At 33.6% G+C, this 24,807-nt stretch overlaps 4 protein-coding genes across 4 annotated transcripts; 1 reads left to right on the top strand and 3 right to left on the bottom strand.

Annotated features, from left to right (window-relative positions):
• Nucleotides 1-554: 554 nt before the first annotated feature.
• LOC132611089 (uncharacterized) lies at nucleotides 555-1,419 on the top strand. Its single transcript, XM_060325496.1, has 2 exons — nucleotides 555-815; nucleotides 896-1,419. Exons 1-2 carry the CDS (start codon nucleotides 696-698, stop codon nucleotides 1,160-1,162), a joined length of 387 nt encoding a protein of 128 aa, XP_060181479.1. The 5' UTR covers nucleotides 555-695; the 3' UTR covers nucleotides 1,163-1,419.
• Nucleotides 1,420-10,516: 9,097 nt separating this feature from the next.
• LOC132611642 (uncharacterized) lies at nucleotides 10,517-11,842 on the bottom strand. The gene has a single exon (XM_060326043.1). The coding sequence runs from the start codon at nucleotides 11,840-11,842 to the stop codon at nucleotides 10,517-10,519; it is 1,326 nt and encodes a 441-aa protein (XP_060182026.1).
• Nucleotides 11,843-14,854: 3,012 nt separating this feature from the next.
• Nucleotides 14,855-15,484, bottom strand: LOC132611641 (uncharacterized). Its single transcript, XM_060326042.1, has one exon. It carries the CDS (start codon nucleotides 15,482-15,484, stop codon nucleotides 14,855-14,857), a length of 630 nt encoding a protein of 209 aa, XP_060182025.1.
• A 495-nt stretch (nucleotides 15,485-15,979) lies between these two features.
• On the bottom strand, nucleotides 15,980-19,103 carry LOC132611640 (S-adenosyl-L-methionine:benzoic acid/salicylic acid carboxyl methyltransferase 2-like). Its single transcript, XM_060326040.1, has 4 exons — nucleotides 19,032-19,103; nucleotides 18,243-18,647; nucleotides 17,329-17,583; nucleotides 15,980-16,592 (listed from the first exon to the last, which is right to left on the bottom strand). The coding sequence occupies exons 1-4, from the start codon at nucleotides 19,101-19,103 to the stop codon at nucleotides 16,254-16,256; spliced, it is 1,071 nt and encodes a 356-aa protein (XP_060182023.1). The 3' UTR covers nucleotides 15,980-16,253.
• Nucleotides 19,104-24,807: the final 5,704 nt, after the last annotated feature.

Here is a 24,807-nt window from a genome sequence, read left to right as displayed (position 1 = left end):
AAAAGAAGTGAAAGAGAAAAATATCATAAAAAAACAAAAAATCAAGTCAAATCAAATCAAATCGACAACAACAAAATCAATGGATATGTATTATATTTGGTTTGATTTGGTTATAATAGTTAAAAATCTGACTAAATTGATTTGATTTTGATGTTAATCAAAAACCGACCCATGAACACCCTGCCTCTAATGACGCAAAATACTGCAATAAAATACCATATCAACTTATCAAATAATTTTATGAGATAAACATATACTAGTTATCATTATTATACACGAAATATGTGTATAAGTAAATATAACACATCTATTCATTTAAAATAAACATTGATGTAAGTTCTTGCCAAATATTGTCAAAGTTAATATCAAGGGAAAAGGGCCTGATTTACCCCTCTACTTTGGGAAAAGGTTCATATTTTACTCCCGTTATACTATCAGGCCATTTATACCCCTACCGTTACAATAGTTGAAACATTTGCCCCTATTTTTACCCCCTGTCCACCGTGACCAATGGCTTTTTATATAAATGCCACGGTGGGAATTCTATGCACATAAGAGGCCATGTCACCCATATAATTAAATGGGTCCTAAAATTGAAAGAACCAAACGATGCTTCTTCTTCACCATCAAAAGCTAGGGTTTTTTTCCTCTCTTATATTCTTCTCTCCTCTCTTCCACTGTTTTTGTCTTGAAAAATGTCAGAAAATAGCTCCTCGTCGCAGTTGAAGTGCCATTGTGGTTTGATAGCTAGCCACTTAACTTCAAAAACTCCTTCAAACCCTGGAAGGAAGTTATTTAAGTGTCCTAAGCCTAAGGTTATTTATTGTTGTTATTCATATTTTGATTGGTAAAGTGCATTATTTAGGTGTTAATTTAATTTTAATTTTTTGTACAGAGTAATTCTTGTGGTTATTGGAAAAGGGAAGATGAAGTATTTTCGGATACTCCATTGACTGAAGTCAGAGAGTTAGTGGCTGCTTTGGATGCTCTTAAGGTTGAAATAGACAATTTGAGGAAAGAAGTAGCCAAATTGGAGGTTATAAGTCATTCTCAAGTGATTAAAGTGTCAACTTTGGAAGATAGAGTAACAAAGATGTGGATGGTAATTATAGTTTCATTGGCACTTTTCGTGGATTTCATTACAACTCCAATGATGAAGTGATTGCCTTTACGAGACTAGTATTTATGTTTTTGGTGTAACTTGAAAAATATTATCATGAAGTTGTTTTAAATGCCTTTGTTTGGATGAATGTAATGTAATGCCCTCGTTTGGATAAATTGTTGTTATAATATGTCCATTGTAAAACCTTCTTTTGGATGAAGCAATGTCTTACTTTTGCATAAAATTATTGTGTATATTGTTCTTTTAGCAAATTAGAACTAGTTAGAAAACCTGCAACGTTATCTAAAAATAGAAGAATCGGCAATCAAAGAGAACTCCAAATAACACTCTCATAATGTGCACACCAAGGGAAGTTGAAATTCAATGGCATACTGTCCAGTTAAGGTAAACAAAGTTGAACCATTGAAGTAGTATGCCTATATCTTTGTAACCAAATTCTACATTGCTACTAGCAAATGGATTACTTATGGAAACAAATTCTTATCTTTGGCTCAAGTCACTAGCATACTTTAACTTATAGTACTACTAGAAAATTATCCACGAATTGCCCATGCTTTCACTTTTTTGACACATTATGTACTCACCTATATTTTTCTTCCCTGATATACCACACTTGATGTCTTTTAGCAAAGTGAAAGATTAATTTTATAGCCTTCCAACCGTAAGGAGGACATTAGAGCTCAGATCAAGAAATATCAATAGGCAAATTGATAGTATCAACAACACAATTCAACCCAACATTAACTTAATAGATAACACCATTCCATAACATAATTCCAACACCACACTAAAAGTCATAGAGATATATAAGAGTTTGATAGCTTCAGATGTCTAACAAGAGTCACTGAGCTAATAAATACAACACCAGCTGGAATATAAAGAGTGGTTCATCAACCACAAGCTGAACCATAAAACTATTTGCTACTCCTTTTCCTGTATATTAATCAGTGAATCAACTACCAAAAGAGTAAAAACAGTAAACTATCAGAAAGCAAAGCAGCCAACATCTTGTACAAGGAATCCAACATTAACTTAACATAAAACTGCCAAAAACTATCAAAGTGCAGTTACATTGACAAAGGGGATGCTACATTATAACCCCAAAAACTGTCACCACCAAAGTGATAACATGACATCCACTTGAAAGTTTCAACAGCCAAACAAACACCTAAATTGTTAAAGTACTATCACATGCAGTAATTACATCATATTAAACCCAAAAACCTATCACAAGTTCACAAGTTTAAATCTGTTCCTTGCCATTCCCCTTCCTTGTCTTCAACTTGGCCATTTTCTGAAGCCTGTTTCCAGTTACAGCAGTGTTTCCTTGCCATGTAAGCCCCCTTGGTGATAATGGAAGTTTGTTGGCTTACTAACACCACTAGCATCACCAACAAAACCAATATACCTTGTTCCAGTTGCTTCTCCAACTTGCATCTGCCTTAGGAATCTAGTCTTGGCCTCTGAAATACTCATTGGCATTAGAGGTGGATCTGCTTCATCAGTTGATAGAAAATCAAAATCTGGTTCAGCAGTAAATGCATTGTTGATGGGCTGCTGCCTTGCCACTGATGGTGTTGGCATAAATCTATATTCACTTGTACTACTGTTGGCCTGACTTGGAAGTGCTGTTGCACTACTGCTTGCTTGACTTGCTTGAGTAGGCTGGGGTGCTGTCAATTCAACCTCTTCCTCAAGTGTGAGCCCTATAGCAGGTGGACTTCTGGCCAGACCTTCATCATCTTCATCAATCAAGGATCTGGTCCTCTTCTTTGTCTTCCTTCCACTCTTTGATTGCTTTCCTTTAGCTACCTATCAAAATAGTGAAATTGCATGTTAATAGTTAATAATTAATGAAGTGATGAATTAGCATAATAAAGTTAAGTATCTTACCTTTTAACACCCCCTTGCATTGTGGCCAGGCTCTCCACATGTAGAACAAATCATCACCCGACCCTTTCTAGATTCAGACAACACTCCTTGTCTATTCACACACTCATTTTTTTCTCTAACTCTCTTAATTCTTGGCCTTCCAACCAACTTAACTTAGTTTGGAGGCTCCATTGCATGGGCTGGTTCTATCTTCCAAAAATTTTCTCCTCTTACTAGTTGTAACATATGTGAATAAGTTAAGAGAGCAGCTTCTTTAGAGTACCACCAGTGAATTCGAGTCAAAGGGTTAATCTTCCTGTACAGTAGGGCCCTTATTGCATGAGGGCATGGGATTCCCGTGAGGTCCCATGTCCTGCAAGTGCATCTTTTTAGTCAAATGGTCTTGGAACTCTTCTTGGTAAGTACACCATGAACACCACCAAAGGTGTTTCTTCGACTCCCCAGCACCCCAATTCTTGCACCAATTAGCCTCTATGTGCCTCACACAATATCTGTGGTGTGCTTCGGGAAGAATATTCAACAGTGCCCCAATTAAGCCCTGCATATAAGTTAAGAAAGAAGAAGTCAGATTATAGTATTACATATAAAATACAGTAAAGGAGAAATTCGTGGGGTGCACATATTTCAGATATATGTTCATTGCGAAAAGAAAAAAAAAACAAGCACATACTAAACCACTGGCATTGTGTTATTTTAGCCACTCAATGCAATAACATTGTGCTATTTTAGCCACTCATGTGGAGACATTATTTTTATGGTGTTCATGTTGATATTTATACAGATCACAAGAGTCTCCAGTATATTTTCAAGCTGAAGGAGTTGAATTTGCGGCAAAGGCGATGGTGAAACTATTGAAAGATTATGATGTTAGTATACTATATCATCCTGGAAAGGCGAACGTCATAGCCGATGCTCTCAACCATAGATCCATGGGTAGCCTATGCGATGTCCAACTGGATAAGAGGGATTTAGTTCGTGAGCTTCAGCAGTTGGACTCGGGCGATACGGGAGTTACTATTCAGGATTCAGCTGTTTTATCTTTAATAGTTGAGATGAAAGAGTGCCAATATGAGGATCCCATATTAATTCATTATAGAGATACACTTCCTCAGAAGAAAAAGTCACCATTTGACATTTCTGGAGATGGAGTTCTGAGATATCGAGGCAGATTTTGTTTTCCCAATGTTGCAGGGTTACGTCGCCAGATCTTAGGAGAAGCCCATTGCTCTCATTATTCTGTTCATCCAGGAGTGAAAAAGATGTATCATGATATTAAGTCAATTTATTGGTAGGATGGAATGAAGAATGACACAGCAGAGTTCGTGGCTCAATGTCCTAATTGTCAGCAGGTAAAGATCGTGTATCAGAAGCCTGGGGGATTGTTGCAAGCTACAGAGATTCTGACTTGGAAATGGGAAGTGATTAATATGGATTTTATTATAGTCTTTCCTCGTTATCAGCTGCAACACTTCTAAACCACTACCAGCAATGTAAAAACAAGCAGCAATCTTTAAAGTAAAAAAAGTGTATCAACAAATAAGATTAAGCAAAAAAGACCAAGATTAACTAACCTTCTGCATGTCTGACATGAATGTGATACCTTCAACTTTCTTGAGGTCTAAAGATCTTTCTAGCAATGTCAATAACCAACTCTATGTGACCTTCGTTTCTTTATCCACAACAGCCCAAGCTATGGGATAAAAATGTTTTGATGTATCTAGAGCAGCAGCAACTAAAAGTTGACCTTTGACTTTTCCTTTTAAGAATTTTCCATCCAGGCCAATAAAGGGCCTCAATCCACTCTTAAAACCCTTCTTCAAAGCATTAAAACAAACATACATCCTTGAGAATCCTCTCTTCCCTTCCTCAAGTGAATTCTTTGATATATTAATGACAAATCACTTCCTGAATTGCTCAGTCTTAATTCACTTGCATATGCCTCTAGTTTGTTATACTCATCAACAAAACTACCATCAAGACTCTCTAGAGTCATCCTCTTTGCCCTTTTACATTTTGAATGACTAACATTGATGTTGAATGTAGTATCCAGTCCTTTCCTCATCTCTTTAACCGTAATTTTTGGATTCTCCTGGAGTTTATTCTTAAAATACTGTGCTACTGTATGGTAGTCAACTCTTATGCTCTCATAAGCAGGGTTACACTTATGCTTTGGATTTAGTGTTTTGATGCTAACCCCGTGACCATATTTATCCTTTGAAATTTGACAAACAAAAGGACACCCAAGTTCACAAATATATCTAAGCTTCTTAGTATCACTTTTTTTTTTTTTTTTTTGCCTTAAACCTCTACAGTTGGCTAAGGAATACAAGTTTATGACTTTTCTAGCTTCAGGAATATCTTTAAAAGTAATACCCTTATACAGTTCCTTATAATCATTCAAGTTTTCAGAAATTTCCCTTTTTTTTTGTAAACGAAGTGACTCTAACTCCTCAGAATCATAACCAGAATTATATCCATCACTATTTTCATCATTTTCATTTGAACTACAATCAGGAACAACCTCAATAGTTTCAGCAGTGGTTGTGTTTGACTCTAGGTGGTCAAGAATATTAGGAACACTAAATCCTATTTCATTTTCATCCACAGCAAAGACATTAATCACATTAAACTGGTCAGACACCAATGCCAAAAAAGTTCTAATACTAACATCACCTTGTACTTCATAATATTTACTAGAAGGACCACATACTACCAATTGTTAACACCAACATATCCTAGTTTGGAGATAAATTCATCAACTATGTCTATGTAAGATAGAAGATCAGAATCATACCCTTTCCAGGTGTGCCAACATATCCTAGTTTGGAGATAAATTCATCAACTATGTCTATGTAAGATAGAAGATCAGAATCATACCCTTTCCAGGTGTGCACCAGCTTTCTTGAGTACTTAATTTCTAGGTGAGTAATCCATTCACTTCTATGATGGAATAACAGGTCCACATTAACCATCCCTACAATATAAAACAACTAATATAATACTAAGAAGTGAAAAATAATATAATGTGGGACCACGATTTTTGATAATAACATACAACTACCAACTAACCCCTCCCAACCAGCAAAACAAGTAGAGAGCAATAAAGGCAATCACATGGAGCAGAAATGTCCAAAAGAAATGCGTAAAAAAATCAAAAACTGAGGATAGGGGGGACCACATTAAAAATGAACAATGAAGAATCCAATAAAGTGTTTCTTGTCCACCATCTTAAAAGCACAAATTATCAATTTGTGGTCCCTGTACCCTTAATGCTGACAAAAAATTATATCCCTTTTCCCCAATACATATACAACAAACACCAACAAAACCACCAACAGAAACCCTAAAATCCTTTGCCACAAATGGAGTCAAATACAAATCAAACCCTAAACCCCTTTTCCCCAAAAGAGAGAAATCGTGAAACCCTAAACCCCTTTAGCCCAAAATAAACTGAACAGAAAACCCTAAACCCCTTCAAAACTCATGAAATCCTAAACTAGATAGAACAATACACCGAACTATGTCTTCACAAGTTAGAAAGTCACATGGTAGTAACGTATTAACCATAAGTTAACAAATGCTTCTTCATAAGAACCTAAAACTAAAACCCTAACTCTACTTCAACAAACACAAAATAGAAACCACTACGTCAAATAAAGATGGAAAATGTTAAAAAGAAAACGAAATCATGGTTTAATCAAAGAAAAATTTCATACCTTTGAAGATTTTTCAACCCGAAATTGGTGATTTTTTTTTTTTACCTAAATCGTCGTCATCAAACACTCTCAAACTATTGAAAATAAATGAACTGATAGGGTCATTAAACGAGTTGGATATCTTATATTTAGTGGGGAAATGGGTCGGTTTATGGGTGACATGGCCTCTTATGTGGCATAGAATTTCCACCGTGGCATTTATTTAAAAAGCCATTGGCCACGATGGACATGGGGTTAAAAATAGGGGCAAATGTTTCAACTATTGTAACGGTAGGGGTATAAATGGGCTGATAGTATAACAAGGGAATAAATATGAACCTTTTCCCAAAGTAGAGGGGTAAATCAGGCGCTTTTCCCTAATATCAAAGACAAGTTCGAGACTAGAGTCCGGAGCCAGTGCCAGCAAGCGCCCTGCAGATAGTGCTCCATGATTAATATTTTTGTAGTCCTATGTAATTTTTTATTTACTTGCAATTTTATATTTTGCTAAATAAGAATAATATTAACGATACGTTTTCATCAAGAAAACAAAAAATAAAAAAATAAAATCAAAATACTTCATATTACGCGATTTCTTTTTTCAAATTTTTATTTTAAGTTTTCTTTTGTGCTATACAAAAAGTAGTAAATTCAACATTTTCAGTCAATAATTTTAATTATGTAGAAGTAATTGTAAAATCATACAATTTGAACAATGGAGGAGATTAATTATATTGTGTATCGGCTTAATGAATGCGACAACCTTAGCAATTATATGAGGAGCTTTTAGAATTGAAATTATTAAGTTAACATATTAATTTCTTGGTAACTTGTTTAAAATGTCTCGAGCGATACATATAAGCTATCATCTATAACTTTTTGTCCACTAAATTTCAAGGGAAATAAATCAATTATCATATAAAGTATATGATCGCACGAAATTAATCCCAATAGTTTTATAATTGAAGTGAAAATAAAATACGGACAAAGGCTAACACTTGAATACTCTAATTCTTTACTCTAATTACACAATGAATCGAATAGTTAAATACCCCAAAGTAATGTTTTTTTTTTCTTCACAAATACTTATCAGACACACAACAGTAAAGAGAAATGAAATTAATAGGCAAAACAAGAGATGCGGTCCACAAGTGTGCAAGAAAATCCGAACAACTGCCGGGAAAATTACATGGGGCCCACAGTTTACCAAAGCTAATTAAAGTTTTTTGGCTGACACATGTAATGTAATAGATAATAGAACATGGTGTGATTTTTTGTCTACAAAGTCACACCTATAACGCAATCTGGCACACAATCTGTGAAGCGCCAACTTCCGACATCATGTTGAACACGCTTCTAGCCTCAGACATCATGTTGAACACGCTTCTAGCCTCTTATTAAATTTGCGTTTCGACATGTGATTTAAAATTATAATATAAAATTAGTGTTTAGACATAGACATGTATCTCATTGCATAATTTTAAATCATGATTTGAAATCGCAAATTATCAAAAAATGCATGATTTAGAATTTCAAATTATAGTTTTAAAAAATTTAAATATAAGACTTGACCCATAAGTTGATAAATATTTTTAACAATTACTCCCACCAATCATTTATTAACATCATTAATTTTCACCAACCTTTATTTATGTCTATCATGTTGGAGGATTATATTAAAAAATAGTTACATTAATATTCATGTCAAAATTTTCATTTTTATTGAACTAAAGTTTGATCAATTAATGTTGCATTTTTTAGAAAGACATTCTAATTACGTAATAATTTTGTTATGAACTATGACTTGCTAATTTGGTAAGATTATATAAGAATTGAGAATGTTTTAATAGTTTTCACAACTTGTGGGTTTTTATGACTATAAAAGAAAATACAACTTAAAATATTCAAATTACATGTCCAAACATGATTTCAAACTAAAGTTTCAATGATTTCAAATCATGATTTGAAATCATGTTCAAACAACTACTAATAATAGTAAAAAGGGCGAGATTGTGAGACTAATAATATACCAGGGTGAATATTATTATACTTCTAACATATTGGTGCTCAGGAGCCAATTAAAGTGCCGTCATTTGTAGTTCACTTGAATTTAGTAATTTTATGTGTATATATATTAAAAAAATTACTATAAATGTGTATAAATATTTAATTATAAACTCACTTATTATATATTAAGTTAAATCATTATAAAATTCATAAATTTTAAGTTTTGAATTTACTTTTGCCTTCATTATTGGTGCCATTCAACATAGTAGAATTTAGGAGAACTTAAAAGATGTCACTATCACATTGATTATTAATAATATAAAATCACAATTGTGGTCCCTCTTGTATGGGTGGTTATCATTTTACTTCAAGGTCAACAACTGCAGTTTGTTTTGTATTTTTCTAGGCTCAAAACGTGTCCCCAACTTCTCCAGAAAACGAGCACATAAGAAAATCATTGAAATCAGTGTTTGAGGCAGAAAAATCCTACGGCATGCATGTCTTCATCGTGTTTTTATAGTTTTTGACACTCCACTCCCGTTCGGGAGCGGGACCAGGATCTTTACTAACTAAATTTAAAATTTAAAGAAATACACACATAAAAAAAATCAATAGAATTCAGAGTTTAATATATACTATATATACTTAACCTAAACGTTATTTTAACTTTATATATATTGTATAATATTTTCGAAAAGAAAGTTCAGATGAACTCCATACGTGCCTTAGCTCCGCCCTAGCTGTGTGCATAAATTAAATTCTTGTGATAATCTAGGATTTTGGAACCTATATTCATGTCTACTAAAGCTTATTTATGTAAGCTAACCGAATTATAAGCGCGTAGAAATTGACAACTTTTCCGTAAGATAAATTAGCCAAGTTTCTCAATCTAATAAAAAATAATGCAACGACTAGGGGTGTACAAAGTAAACTGACAAATCGTACTAAATCGATAAACGGAGTCCAATCGAGAAAAAAAAATCCAACTAGTGGTTTGGTTCGACTTAGTTTGGTGTTAAAAAAAAAACCCGGCCATAATTGATTTGGTTTGGTTTTAACTCAAAAAAGTCCAACTTAACCAAACCAACCCGACAATATATGTATTTAATTTTTAAAATCTTTTATAATAAAAATATTTATTTATAATGTACTTTATAAATATTTCTTCAGTTTTTTCGTAGTTTTTTTTTTATCTATTATCATATTATTCAAGCTTGAATTTAGAATTTTGAATGTCAATAAGTTTTATATTCTATGGATGTTAGTAACTCAAATAAGGTCCAAACCAAAACCAACTCAACACTAATGCTCACAAAAGAAATTCAATTTACCACTAGGAATGACAATCATGTTAGATATTTATTCTTTAGTTTTGCATAATTGATTTAGAGAGTTGAAATATATAACTTAAGTTTTTTTTATTTGTCATGTAATTAATACTTATTAGCCTTCTTATTTTAGCATAATTTAATATTTTTAGATTATGGTCATTTTCTTTATGGCTTGTTAATTAACAATATTTATTTTAACTGATTTTATTAGCTTTTGTCGAACATTTTAATACTATGTCATCACTTTTTTCACATTTTGTGTTTTTTTCTTAAGAAAAACCTTAATTATGTAATTTTTTTTTTGAATCAATTTCCCAGTAATCTCTGGGTATTTGCATTAATCTCCACAAGAAGAACCAATTCAGTACACGAGGTGGATTTGAAAAACCCTGCCTCCAATTTAAACTGCACAAAATAACCTACTATGCAGGTTTCAATATATCTAGCCTACAGCAGTTAGTTATTTACTAGGCTTCAATAAGTTTAATCTTATGCTTCTTGTGTTTGTGTCTTAGCGATGGTACTTGAAGTTGATCCATTCTGTATGGTCCTCTAGCACTATGTGGTAATTCCCCGAGGGTGAAAAAATTGTGATCTTGATGGTTGATACTCCACTTAGCCAAAGCATCTGCTACCTGATTTGCCTCCCTATAACAATGTTGGAAACGACAGTTGATCCTTTGAGCAAGGCCTTGGGATTCGATGATGATTTCTTTCAAATGCCACGGGGGAATAGATACGCCTTTTAGCATGTTAATTATCAACTGCGAGTCGCCTTCCAAGATCAAGTTATGAATACCATTTTGTGAACACCACTTTAGTCCTTGTAGTGCAGCCTTTGCTTCTGCAGTGTTGCTACTTTCATTCCCCAAACGAGAAGCAAAAGCCATGATAATATTTCCATCAACATCTCTGCAAATCCCTCCAGCCCCCACTTGACCATTCCCCATCTTGCTGCCATCAGTATTGAGCTTAAACCCATGACCTTTCGGTTTTTCCCACTTCACCATTGTGCATTCTATTTTTGGGACCAAATTTATAATTTGATCACAGATGAAAAACCAATCAGTCCCCCAGTTCTTGTCTTTCTTCACTTTAAAAAGTATCCATTTTAAATGAGAGAAAATGTGGTACTTAATCCTCTTCAAAGACACTGTAGTGTTGCCATACCTCTCAGCACATCTGGCTTTCCAAATTTCCCAACAAACCACCATGGGAGTGGTTTGTAGCAAAATTTGGTGAATTGAATTCTTTGGCTTGAGACTCCACCATTTCTTAAGAAAATTTCTGATCTGAGTGTCTTCCCAGCTGATACCCAAAGGACTGCCAAAATATTTCCATATTGAAACAGCAATATCACCATCCATAAACGAATGTTGAATTGTCTCACTCTGCGGGGTTCTGCAACAGAAGCATTTAGAAGCCAAGTTTTGTTTAAACTTGTAAAGGATATCATCAAAAGGTAGTTTGTTCTTCAGCAACTTCCACATCAAAAAGGACATTTTGAATGGTATGTAATTGTTCCATATTTTCTTCAACAAAGGGGACTTCTCTTTTCTTTGTCTTGCTAAACTCCAAACACTAGCCGTTGAGAAAATCCCGTTGCTATTAGGGGTCCAAATAGCATAATCTTTAGAGTTCTGATCCCTTATATCAACAGAAAGAATTTGTTCAGCTAAGTATTCGGGAAATTGCATCATCTCGATGTGCCAAGCCCCGTTGTGAATAATCTCAGAAACTCTAGAATTCATAGGAGGATCTTGAATGTTAATAAGCTGAGCTACTGCCCCCATGTTAGACCAGTTGTCCCATCATAAATTGCTGTCCCCACCATTTATTTTCCATACAACATTCTCCTCCATTAAATCCCTACTTCTGAGCATTTTTTTCCAAATCAGGGATTGAGTAGGCATGATTGGTTTAGCAATAGGGGAGGTGAATCTGCAATATTCTACTTTAAGAAACTTTGACCATAGAGAGTCCGTGGTCCTAAATTTCCACCATCTCTTCATATTTAAACTTTCACTGACATCTTGAATTCTTCTGAGCCCTAAACCTGCTTCTTCTTTGGGATAAGTCATATTTTCCCATGCACTCCAGTGATGTTTTTGTTTACCTTCAATAGCACCCCAAAAGAATCTAGCCAAGTGCCTTTCCACCTCATTAAAAATTCCCTTTGGAGGTTCTACAACCGACAGCATATGGATAGAAAGAGACTGAAGCACATGCTTAATCAACACAAATCTTCCTCCAATGGATAATAGTTTTCCATGCCATCCTGTAACTCTTTTGATAATCTTGGCCACCATCTCTCCATAATATGCAACCAACTGTCTACCAATGTAAAGAGGGCATCCCAAATAGGTAATAGGGAACTCAGCTTGTCTATATCCTGTTGTTTCTTTGATCCTCAAGATTTGATTTGTAGTAGCCTTGCTACCAACCAGAAATCAACTTTTATCAATATTGATCAGCTGGCCAGAACACCTTTGATAAGCTTGAAGTTGGGCAGTGATAGCTTCCAGGGATTTCTTGTTGGCTGACGAAAAAAGCATCACATCATCTGCATATGCAAGACGTGTAATAACTGGAGCCCGAAGAGGCATGCTAAAACCTTTAAACTGGTTAAAATACGGCAGTTGGTTCAAAAGTCTTGACAAAACCTCCGCCCCAAGCACAAAAAGAGAAGGAGAGAGAGGATATCCTTGTCTGACGCCTCTTGTAGAATGGAAAAAACCTCTTCTGACACCATTTATCAAAACTGAGTACCACACATTTGAGATAGATCTCCATACCAGATTTACCCATTTTTCAGCAAAACCAAGTCTTCTCATAACAGCAATAAGAAAATTCCAGTTTACCCTGTCGTATGCTTTTGCCATATCTAGCTTGATTACCACATTCCCACCAAAATTTTTCTTATTAATAGCATGAATGATTTCTTGAGCCAGGAGGACATTGTCTGTGATAGATCTGCCCTTTATAAAGCCTGACTGATTGTCAGATATGATCTTAGGCAAAAGCACGTTTAACCTTGAACTCATGATTCTGGAAATAATCTTGTTTGAGCAATTGCTAAGACTAATTGGCCTCATTTCGTTGAAAGAAGATGGATTCTCTACTTTGGGCAATAATATCAAACAAGTATTTGTGATAAATCTGGTTAACTCTGCTCCATTAAAGAAATCTTGAATCACCCTTATAAGATCCTCCTTAATGATGTGCTAACAGTTTTGGTAAAAGGAACCCCCAAAACCATCAGGCCCAGGTGCACTACTAGGACTTAAGGCAAAAACAGCATCTCGAATCTCACTTTCTTGTGGCATTGCACACAAGATATCATTATCTTGTTGAGTAATAACTTGATCCAGATAATCAATGTATTGTAGATCAGGATCGTTATCTTCATTAAATAGGAGATTAAAATGGTTAACTGCCTCATCAGAGATCTGCTCATCTCCATTGATCCATTGGCCTTCACTGTTAATGATCCTTTGAATGTTGAGTCTTCTTCTCTTCTCATTGATAATGGCATGAAAATATTTGGTATTAGCATCTCCTTCTTCTAGCCACCTGATATTAGCTTTTTGTTCGAGGATGGATTCCTCAAATTTAAGCCATTTAGTATATTCTGCTTGTGCCTTGTGTACCTGTTCTCTGTGATCATCAAGGTCATCATTAATATACTTTGTCCCCAGATTATGCATTTTGATCTCCCATTCTTTGACCAAATCAAAAACATTCCCAATATGCTCTTTGGACCATATGCTCAATATCCTACTCAGATTCTTGAGTTTTAGTTGAAACTTCCTCATGTTATTTCCTTGTACATCAATATTCCAAGCTTCCTGTACCACATTCTTGAATTCAGGTTGTTCAGTCCAGAATTGGAGGAACTTAAAATATTTGATCCCATGGAAATTGGAATTGGAGCATTTCACCAACATTGGAGTATGATTTGACCCGGTACTGGCCAAATGTTCAATGTCACTCCTAGAAAACATATCTGTCCACTGATGATTAAAGAACACCCTATCCAATCTCTTCTATATTCTGTGCGGTTTTCCCCTTGTGTTGCACCATGTAAATCTTAGCCCTGTGAAGCCAGCATCGACCATCCCGCAATCATCCATACAAGTTATAAAGTCCCAACTTTTCTCCATTCTGTGGGGTTTCCCTCCTTTTATTTCATCCGGGCTCATAATGACATTGAAATCTCCATTAATGCACCAAGGACCATTAATCATGCTACTACAGTTTCTAAGCCTTTCCCAAAGAGAAGCTCTTAAAGGATGTTTAGATTTTGCATATACAAAAGTGAAATAAAAGACTTCATCATTTGTGTTGTTGGTCACCTTCACTGTAATTTGTTGTTCATCATCCACCACCACCGTAACATTGAAACCAGAAATCCAAAAAAGCCATATTTTCCCATTGCAGTTTCCCAAACATCCTTCAAAATCAAGTCCCCTTTTGTATTGCTCGATTTTACTAGAATGAACAAAAGGCTCCTGAACAGCAATAAAGTGTGTTTTATGAATTTTGGATAGGAACTTTAATCTTTCAAAAGCTCCCCTTGACTTAACCCCTCTAATATTCCACGAGATTGTATTAATCATTTAAACATTTGTAGAGATAGCACCTATTTGACTGGCTTTAACTTTAGCCCTTGTGACAGGGCCTTGATCTACCATATTCTTGGTCTGGTCTATCATGCTTCCTTTTTTTCCTCTTGGTGATAAATTTCCTGACATAATGAGTTTGTTTTCCTGTTGGGTGATTGCATCTTCACTGTCTTGTTCATGCTAGACTGTTCTCGGTGCAAAAGTCTTCAGAAGCTCATCCTTATCAGTTGAATTACATTCCTCATAATCTTCTTCTTCTTGGAATTCTTCATCATCATCATCATCCCTTGCATCCCCCAAACTTGATTCATATTCACTGGAATCTTCCAAAACTTCTTGGGTGTTATGTTGACTGTCTTTTTTATTCTTTTCCTGGTCAGATTCTGAATTGGTAATGATAACATCAATATCTTCATTGCAATTCAGGTCAACATATAGGTTGATTCCTTTCATCTCAGATAATTTTGACTGTACAAATTCATGTTTAGGAGGTGTATCAAGAGGTTTCTTCTTAGCATCTGGAGATTGCATAGCAAATCCTGCCGAAATTGTGGATTTGGTTGTATGTTTCTCACATTGTGAATCCCTTCCTTTACTCTTGTTTGTGCTATTTTCCATCTTGTCAATTGGGATCTGTTTATGTTTTCCAGTGGATCTTTCATAAGCTTTCACCGGAGTGCTAATATCTTGCTTGTTTTGATTTGTAGGAGTCGAAGGATTCGACTTACTGTTCTGTGCATGATTTCTTATGGTAATGTTTTCCTCTTGATTGCTTTGCTGTGGAAACAGGCTCTCAACCGGGACATCCATATTAGTAAGCTTTCCACCTTAATTATATAATTGTATCTTACTAGAACTAAAGAAATATTTGAAGAAAAACTTATATGTTTTGTATCAAGACTATTCTGGGAAAAAACCCGAGAAAACCGAATAACCCGAGGTTACAAAATTCAAATTTTATTGGTTGAATTGGTGTATAAATTTAAAAACCCGACGCAATTGGTTTGATTTGGTGTTTAAAAAATCTGAACCAACCCGGTCCATGTACACCCCAACCAACAACCAACACTTTTCCATGGACTAACAAAGACCAGATATTCTGTTTGGTACAGAACCTTTCCGAGAGATACTCCTTCCGTTCACTTTTACTTATTCAGTATTCTAAAAATAAATTTTCAGTTTTACTTGTCACTTTTAGCATATCAAAAGAAGACCGTCTATTTTTTCCTATTTTACCCATAGTATTAATTACTCACTTCAAATCATTTTTCAAATCCAATAAAAATATGCATCATTTAATATGGGTACATTGATAAATTATGTACTTTATTTATTATTTCTTAAACAACGTGAAAAATTCAAAGTGAACAAGCAAAAGTGAACGGAGAGAGAGTACATCTTAAATCACTCATAGTACACAAGACAATGAGTACATAAATTAGCACCTCAATCACATATGAAGTGCTAAAAAAAAAAAAGGAAATTGGTGGTCATGCATCAAGCAGCGTGAATTTGAAATAAAAGTGACATTATTAATTCATTGAACTTGCTCTAGATTCGCCTCTGGCAATAAACGCTGTCAATTTAATTTGGTCAAGGAGACGGTGACATTTATAAACTCGGTTTTCTCTTTTGCCATGGAGTCAGAAAGAATTTCTTCATATTTTTGGAACACTAAATCCATCAGTTTTGGACTAAATTGGCTCACAAGTAAAGGCTCAGCCACAGCTCTCATGCACCTTGACACATTGTAGGCACCATTACTCTCATTATTAGAAGCATTCCAATGGACTCTTGTAGATTCCAAACGATTAATTGTGAATGAACCTTCCTTCTCAACAACGTACTTCACTTCTTCTGATGATGGTGTATATTGAGGAATATTGAATGAATCCACTTTCTCTTCTTCTATCAACCCCTGCATTAATTCATATTGAATTTTAGGTTTTAACTTATTACTATACATTATCATGGAAGTTTATACTGTACTATATATCCGTACTTATGGCAGATCATTATAACTTTATTTTTCAAGATATCATATTAGATTTGCAATGATTGGTTGTATGTTATTATAGGGTCAATTTAATTTGATGCTGTAAAAACTTCATACACTATTACTCTGTCAGTGCACCGGAAACTTATAGTTTTACAGGGGCCAAAAACGTGAAACTTAGAGTTATATGCAACTACTATATCATTCATCTTTTAAGGTTCTTGCAAAGAAATATTTAATGAACTTAAGTATAAGAGCATTTGTCTAAATCATCATTTATCTCTCCTTAAATATTTCATCTAATTAACAGTAGTATAGGTACAAGTACAACAACTGTAGGCTTAGATTCGTTCTTTGTTTGCCAAAACGAATTAAAGTTAGGAGGTGAGGGATTAAGTACTTTTTTTTTTCGGTTTGTGCTTTTTTTTTTTTTCTTCGTTCTTTTAATTAATATATAGAGATGAATATGAGCTACTATATATTAAGATTACCTACTCTTAGTTTACTCAAATTTTGTCAGGACACAGACTACCAACTATTCTTCTAAGAAGAAAAAGATGTATATATACTTAGTAAATATTGCAAGTTGAGGTAAAAATATATTTAACATAACTGATCAAAGTTAATTAGCTTCGTATGTGTGAGACCAAAAGTTTACCTCAACAACCAATTCATTAAGGGCCATGGATAAAAGCTCCCAAATATAGCAACATTCTTTGCTAGAAGGATATTCACTTTCTCTTCCTAAAAATGTTAAAACCATTTTTCCACCTTTCATCAATTCCTCTGAACGGTACTTGAGAAATTTTGAAAAATCTTTTTCATATTGCTCGTAATATGCTTTTATAACGCTTGGTGGACTTGTATTTGCCATGTAAATGTTCCCTTTGTTCTTCTCGGTTAGATCAGGAACCTGATAAATAAAAGACAAAAAACAGAAAAAGATATATATCCTTAAGTGCTTAATCTTAGTATTTAGTAAAGAGAGATTGCAACCTTCTTTCCAAGTTTTTTTGTTCTTTGGTTTTGCATGGCATATGGGATTATTACGTCATGCAATTGTTATGTTATCAATTATTAATCTGTAAGATGATTTTATTCTTTAACTTACATAGTAAAAAAAAATCTTATTTTATCAAGTCTTAAAAGATATTAATATGTAACTTTTCGTAAAATTGTGATTTATAATTTAAAAATAAGAAAAATAACTTATTAGTAACTCCTATAACTGGTGAAAATAATGTGACAGTGTAATTTTATTTTAAAATTTCGATATATACAAGTTAAATCATCCTATTATTCACGGACCAGTCAACGGTTGGCAACTTTTGAAAAAATATTTTTAACAATTCTGTGACTGTCAGAAGAATTTTAAAGAATGTTAGTGCGAGTGTCAGCAAGAACTTTTCTTTGAAAAATAAAAAATAAGAAAAAAGCTGCTTGAGAAAACTTAAACAAAAACAAGTTTTCAAAAAAAAAAAGAAAAAAAAACTCTTTTTGTTCTTTAATTTGGTAATTAACTTGTATAACAGCTTTAATTAGTTAGTAATGGAATGTAGAAAATCAGCATACTTGAGATAGCCACATGAGACTGTAAGTGGAGTGAACAAAATGCAAACTCTTTGAAGGAAAAAGTCTAGTATAAAATGAACCAGCTACTCCACTAAAAAAACATGGACCAAATCCCTCTCCAACTTGCTTTGTCAAATCTTCTTGAAATTCCCCCAATGACTGGAAAATTGTATTAAAATCATTGCCAGGAAGATCATTGAAGTGAAAATAAAACTCTGGTGATTGTAGATTGTGTTTTTTTCGTTCTTTTTCTACGATTTTAACAAGATCTGATACCACCAAAAAAGTGTTTGCTCCAGAGGAACAACCCAAATCTGCAATGCATAAGGCTTCCGGGAAGAGACTACAATAGAGATCACTTATGGCTTGCTCCAGTATTGGCTTTGTCATGAGAATCACCTTTCTCTGTTCATAAAAAAGAATCAGAAAGAAGGTTAATTCCAAAATATTATAAGGACCTATGAATTAAAATTCAGAGTTTAATAACTTACGTACATTAACATGTGCATGTATGATTATTTTATACTATTAGATCACCAAAAAGATAATTAAAAGTGATGTTGCTCAAATTCTTAAAGAATATTGTCGGTGTATGTCGGATCCTCCAAAAATCATATATTTTTTAAGGATCCGACACAAATCTATACAAACAATATTTTACGTCCGAGCAACATAGACTATGAGTAACTGCCCATGATAAGTAAGACTATAAGTTTTATAGTGATGATTCGCGGTGTAAACAAGATTTATGCTACTGAACGTGATTTTATATCTGAACGTATTAGTTACTAGTAATGATTCCATGCATTGATAATTCACGTTAATAATTGTTGGCATAGCTAATGTCTCCAATTCCTCCATTCATGTGAAGAACATCAACAACCTTCATTTTCTTTTTTTCTTGATTGATCTTTCTGTCTTTTTAAAAAAAAAAAAAATTATAATGTGGGATATATATCACTCTTTGCTTGATATAGAGTCTAGACAATGTTCACCTATTTATAGGAGGATGCTACTGAAATTTGTCCAGTGAACTTCCAATATTGTCCCTGACAGAGATGGCTTTATGAAATAAGTGGGTCCAAAATTTTATTTTGATTTTTGGACATGCAGAAGGCTTTAACTTATTTAAAAAGTTCTTATATATTTTTATTTGTATTTATTATTCTATGATATGCAAAGTTGTTAACTGTTTGTTTTACTCTTTTGATGTTGATTTTTCAGTTAACAATATACCAATTCATTTACTTTTTTCTTGATACATTATTGATCTCATGTAAAAATTAATTTTACTAATTTTAATTTTCCAAAAATTCTTTGATCAGTTAACCTACAACTCAGTCACTACATTTGGTCGAAAATTTTACTTCTAATTAATACTTTGTAATAAATAATATATAAATAAGAGTAATTTTGTGGGATGGGACCTACAGAGATATCCCACAAAATTATTTTATCCCACCTTTTATATGGGATAACTTGTCTCATCATTTATAGGATTACGTACTAAATATTCATTTATTAATTAATTAATGATAGCTTAATACATCAAAGTTTATTTGGAGGGTATATATGTGTTTCATTTTTTCCATCTATTTTCTTTCCAATTGGGGGCAATGGCCCGTGCTAGCACGTGTCTAATATTATGAAAATTGAAACTATTAATATATCTTTGTCAAAACAAAATATCACGATAAAAATATGCACAACCTAATATATATTTTATATATTTTCTAATATGTTAATTGAGTTTTTTGTCTTTCATTAATATTTTATGTAGTTACTTAATGATTACCCTTTTCTATATATTAGAAAGGATGGTTTCAACATGTATACTTAATGATTACCCTTAAGATTAGAAGAAATTAACAAATCTCTCTTGATTAAAATGGACAAGTAAAAAAGAAAAACTTATTCTTTGTATAAGGGACAATTAAGAACAAAGAATAGGAATTTATGACATTTAGGGTGTGTTCGGTATGAAGGAAAATATTTTCCGGAAAATGTTTTCCAGTTTTCTCATATTCGTTTGGTCAAAAATTTTGAAAAACATTTTCTTTAGGAAAACAAGTTCCTTAAAAATGGGGAAAATGATTTCCCTAATAAAAGCAGGGAAAACAAGTCCACAATGCATTCCACCAACAACCCAACCACCAAACCCCAACCATTCCCACCCCCCAAAAAAATTAATTTTGTTTTGAAAACAAAGTTTTGATTTTTTTTTTTGTTTTTTGCACCACCCACCCCCACCCCCACCCCCACCTCCACCCCTACCCTCAACTACCAAACCCCAACCACTCCTACCACTCTACCCCACCGCACCCCCAACCCCACCGCACCCCCACCCCACCCCCAACCCCAACTACCAAACCCCAACCACTCCTACCACTCTACCCCACCGCACCCCCCAACCCCACCGCACCCCCACCTCACCCCCAACCCCAACTACCAAACCCCAACCATTTCCGCAACCATGCACCACCCCACCCCCCAACCATTCCCACAACCCATGCACCACTCCCCCCATGCCGCACCCTACCCCACCTCCCTCCCAGCCCATTTTTTTTTTAAAATCTTTTTGGTTTCTACACCATCATATCCCTCCTCCCCCCCCCCCTCCCACCCCCACCACCCCACCCCCTCCCACATAATTTTTTTTAAAGTTTTCTTTTTTGATTCTCTACACCCACCCCCCGCACGCATCCCCTATCCCTCCCCCCACCCCCCGAATTTGCTACTTCCTATTTAATTTTACCTTTATTAAAAAAATTATACAAATTGAAAGTTTGCGTGGTTATTGGAGGGGGTGGTGTAAAAATCCGAAAAAATAACTTTTAAAACTTTTTTTAAGAATTTTTTTGGAGGGGGGGTGGTGGTGTCCCCGGGGGGGGGGGGGGGATATGGTGGTTTAGACAATCCAGAAAAAAATTGGGGGTAGGGAGTGGGGGCTTGGTGTGGTATGGGGTGGCGGGGTTGGGGTGGAGTTGTGGGGCTTGAGTGGGTATTTTCCTGAAAATATTTTCTACCAACCAAATGAACATGAGAAAATAAGTAAGAAATTTACTTATTTTTCGCTACCCAAACGAACATGAGAAAATAAGTAGAAATTCACTTATTTTCCAAGAACACATTTTTCAGGAAAACATTTTCTTCCATACCGAACACACCCTTAATTACTTTTAGTATTTAATCATGATTATATAAAGCAAATTATAACCTGATTAAGTTATTTAAGTATATTAAATTTACCCAATTTGTTATAAACTTGGATGTAGATAGTAAGTATATATACCCTCTTCTTTTTTGTCATAGTATTTACCATTCCCTAAATTCAAATGGAAATATAAGGAGGAAATTATTTACCCTGCACCAGATTCAGATGGGATATATATGAAAAGGAAATTAAAGTAAATATGACATTATCACAGGTCTTACGTTAGTACTTTATCAATTTGAAAAGTTATGTGGGCGCATCTATATTCAATGACATTTCAAATGTGAAAGCTGATCTGCAAAATTGTTTCAAAGACTATATCACATTGACTTTAAGCATACATGTTGAAACCATGCTTAATATATAAAGGATGGTTTCAACATGTATACTTAATGATTACCCTTAATGATTACCCTTAAGATCAGAAGAAATTAATAAATCTCTCTGGATTAAAATAAATAAATAAAAAGAAAAACTTACTCTTTGTACAAGGGACAATTAAGAAGAAAGAAAAGGAATATATAACATTTAGTTACTTTTAGTATTTAATCACGATTACATAATACTCCCTCCGTTTCAATTTATGTGAACTCAGTTGATTGGATATGACATTTAAGAAAGAGTGAAGACTTTTGAAGCTTGTGGTTCAAAATAAGTCTTGAATATTTGTGTGGCTGTAAATCATTTCATAAAATAAATTTGTTTCAAATTAGGAAAGAGGTCATTCAATTTGACACAAACTAAGAAAGAAATAGGTTCACATAAATTGAAACAGGGAGAGTATGAATTATAACCTCATTAAGTTACTTAACTCTATTAAATTTACCCAATTTGGTATAAACTTGGATGTAGATAATAAGTAAATACCCTCTCTTTTTTTCATAGTATTTACCCTTCCCCAAATTCAAATGAAACTATAGGGAGGAAATTATTTACCCTTCACCAGATTCAAATGGGATTATATATGAAAAGGAAATTAAAGTAAATATGGCATTATCACAGGTCTTACGTTAGTTCTTATCAATTTGAAAAGTTACGTGGGCGCACCTACATTCAGTGACATTTCAAATGTGAAAGTTGATCTGCAAAATTGTTTCAAAGACTATATTACATTGACTTTAAGCATACATGTTGAAACCATGCTTTCTAATATATGGAAAAATTTGTCAAGGACGTTTTGGTCAATAAATTCATCACCGAAATTTTTGTCAAAAGGATCCATCACACACTTTAATTTTCTTAGTTAAAATTTTCATTGTCAGAACCTACGATGGAACACGCCATTTTTTTCTTCCTTTTCGGAATCTCAGAAAAACCCGCAGCTGCTATTTTTTGGGACGCACTAGATAACTTGCTCACTATGCAATAACTTGCAAACCACACAGGAGATGTTAATTGCACCAGGCAAATCCGGTGCGACGAGCTCTGACTAAGAAGTCTAGTGGTGAGGGAAATCGTTCCTAGGTCTCCTGCGTGGAAAACCACTCAGTCAACCAACTTAGCCATTCCTTGCGGTAAACTCGCCATGTTAATAAACAAAAATTTAAGTTTTCATGTCTGTAACAAACTTGTGACAGATGGGTATTCATCACAAATTCTACTTAATTTTCCGTCCAAATTTATTTCTATATTCGTATTGAATTCTCAAACATATATTCAAAAATTATTTATGACTAAATTTAACAAACAATTGAAAAGTATGTGTATATGTACTTTCACCGGTTGTATTGAGTATTGACAACGTTAATAGCACCGACTCTTGATTAATATAAAACATTGATCTCAAGAGACTGGTGATTGTGTCTCTGCCAGCTACTGACACAGTAAGACTTGATACAAGACAAAGGAATAACAAACGTAAGTTTGTCTCTGTGTAAGAACAAGCATAATTTCCGATAGTTTATTAATTCCAGCATGATTTGCCGTCGATTGTATTTTTATTATTGGTAGGATTATGACTTCTTATTTATTTATTGTAGTACCTCCACTGTTGGCTCTATATATATATATATATATATATATATCATTCAATTAAGTCATTCTTTAGATAGTATATCATACGTGTACTGTGTGAACTAAAGTCAATATAAGTAAACAGTGTGATGACATCATCAATGTAATTACTCCATTATCGTTGTTAGTAGATGACGTATGCTCGTACGCCAAACATTTTAAATTATAATATATCTATGTGTATGTAATTGTGTACAATTATAAAGATTTACATATTGTGTAATGATAATATCCGATAGTTTATTAATTCCAGCATGATTTGCCGTCGGTTTTATTTTTATTATTGGTAGGATTATGACTTCTTATTTATTTATTTATTTATTGTAGTGTAGTGCCTCCACTTTTGGCTGTATATACATCATTCAATTAAGTCATTCTTTAAATGGTAAATCATACGTGTGCTGTGTGAACTAAAGTCAATCTAAGTAAACGGTGTGATGACATCATCAATGTAATTACTTCATTAGAGTTGTTACTAGATGACGTATGCTCGTGCGCTCCATATTTTGAATTATAGTGTATGTAATCATGTATAATTGTATGTGTATGTAATCATGTATAATTGTAAAGATTTATGTATTGGATAGTGATAATATATATATATATATATATATATATATATATATATATATATATATATATTATATTGTTAATAAACATATATAAGTTTGCACTGTTCTTTTGCATATATATAGATTCTAAAGAGAGTTGCATTCACGATGAGACAATGTGCTACCTCAAAAGAGAACCAAAAAACGCTAACAACAGTCAATGTAATATAAATTGTAGTAATTAAATGATTTAATTAAAATTACACAACCAATTAAAGTGAAATTAATTGGTTATAAAAATAAATATTTTACTATTATTCTACATAAATTATATGTATAATAAAGCTTTTTTCAATAAAAATGTATAATCTTATTTCCCAAATATAGTGTACAGGTAAAAGTAAATACGTAATGTATTTTAAGGAGATAAGATAATTATTTTTATTTATATAGATGTATCATATGTTAATTTTCATAATAAAATAATAAAAATAACAAAGAAAATTAATAAGACATTTTATCAATAGGTGAAAATTATTCATGGAAGAATGGAACAAACCATATATACATTGTTAGTGTAAAGAAGTTTTTCACTATCAAATTTCATTTATTTATTGTGCATAATCTGCCTTATTTTAATATTATAAATCTCATTTTATATTTTTTGAATGATGTGGATAGGTGAATACCTTTTAATTTTTTTTTAGTATCTTGTTTATTATTCTATTACAATAACTCTTTTGTATGGTAATTACATGTGCAAATAATAGTTAATTTTAACTTTTTT

Source organism: Lycium barbarum, chromosome 9 (genome assembly GCF_019175385.1).
Source record: "Lycium barbarum isolate Lr01 chromosome 9, ASM1917538v2, whole genome shotgun sequence".
NCBI lineage: Eukaryota > Viridiplantae > Streptophyta > Magnoliopsida > Solanales > Solanaceae > Lycium > Lycium barbarum.
This window is presented reverse-complemented; position numbering and strand designations above follow the sequence as displayed.

What these genes read in the sequence shown, in the direction of transcription:
- LOC132611089 (XM_060325496.1), top strand. Translation starts at nt 696, where the DNA reads ATGTCAGAAAATAGCTCCTCGTCGCAGTTGAAGTGCCATTGTGGTTTG. An exon ending in TTAAGTGTCCTAAGCCTAAG is followed by an intron (nt 816 to 895) that starts GTTATTTATTGT and finishes TTTTTTGTACAG; the next exon opens with AGTAATTCTTGTGGTTATTG.
- LOC132611642 (XM_060326043.1), bottom strand. Translation starts at nt 11,842, where the DNA reads ATGGGGGCAGTAGCTCAGCTTATTAACATTCAAGATCCTCCTATGAAT.
- LOC132611641 (XM_060326042.1), bottom strand. Translation starts at nt 15,484, where the DNA reads ATGGATGTCCCGGTTGAGAGCCTGTTTCCACAGCAAAGCAATCAAGAG.
- LOC132611640 (XM_060326040.1), bottom strand. Translation starts at nt 19,103, where the DNA reads ATGGAGGAATTGGAGACATTAGCTATGCCAACAATTATTAACGTGAAT. An exon ending in AATGCATGGAATCATTACTA is followed by an intron (nt 18,648 to 19,031) that starts GTAACTAATACG and finishes TTTTATGAACAG; the next exon opens with AGAAAGGTGATTCTCATGAC. An exon ending in GTCTCATGTGGCTATCTCAA is followed by an intron (nt 17,584 to 18,242) that starts GTATGCTGATTT and finishes TTTATTTATCAG; the next exon opens with GTTCCTGATCTAACCGAGAA.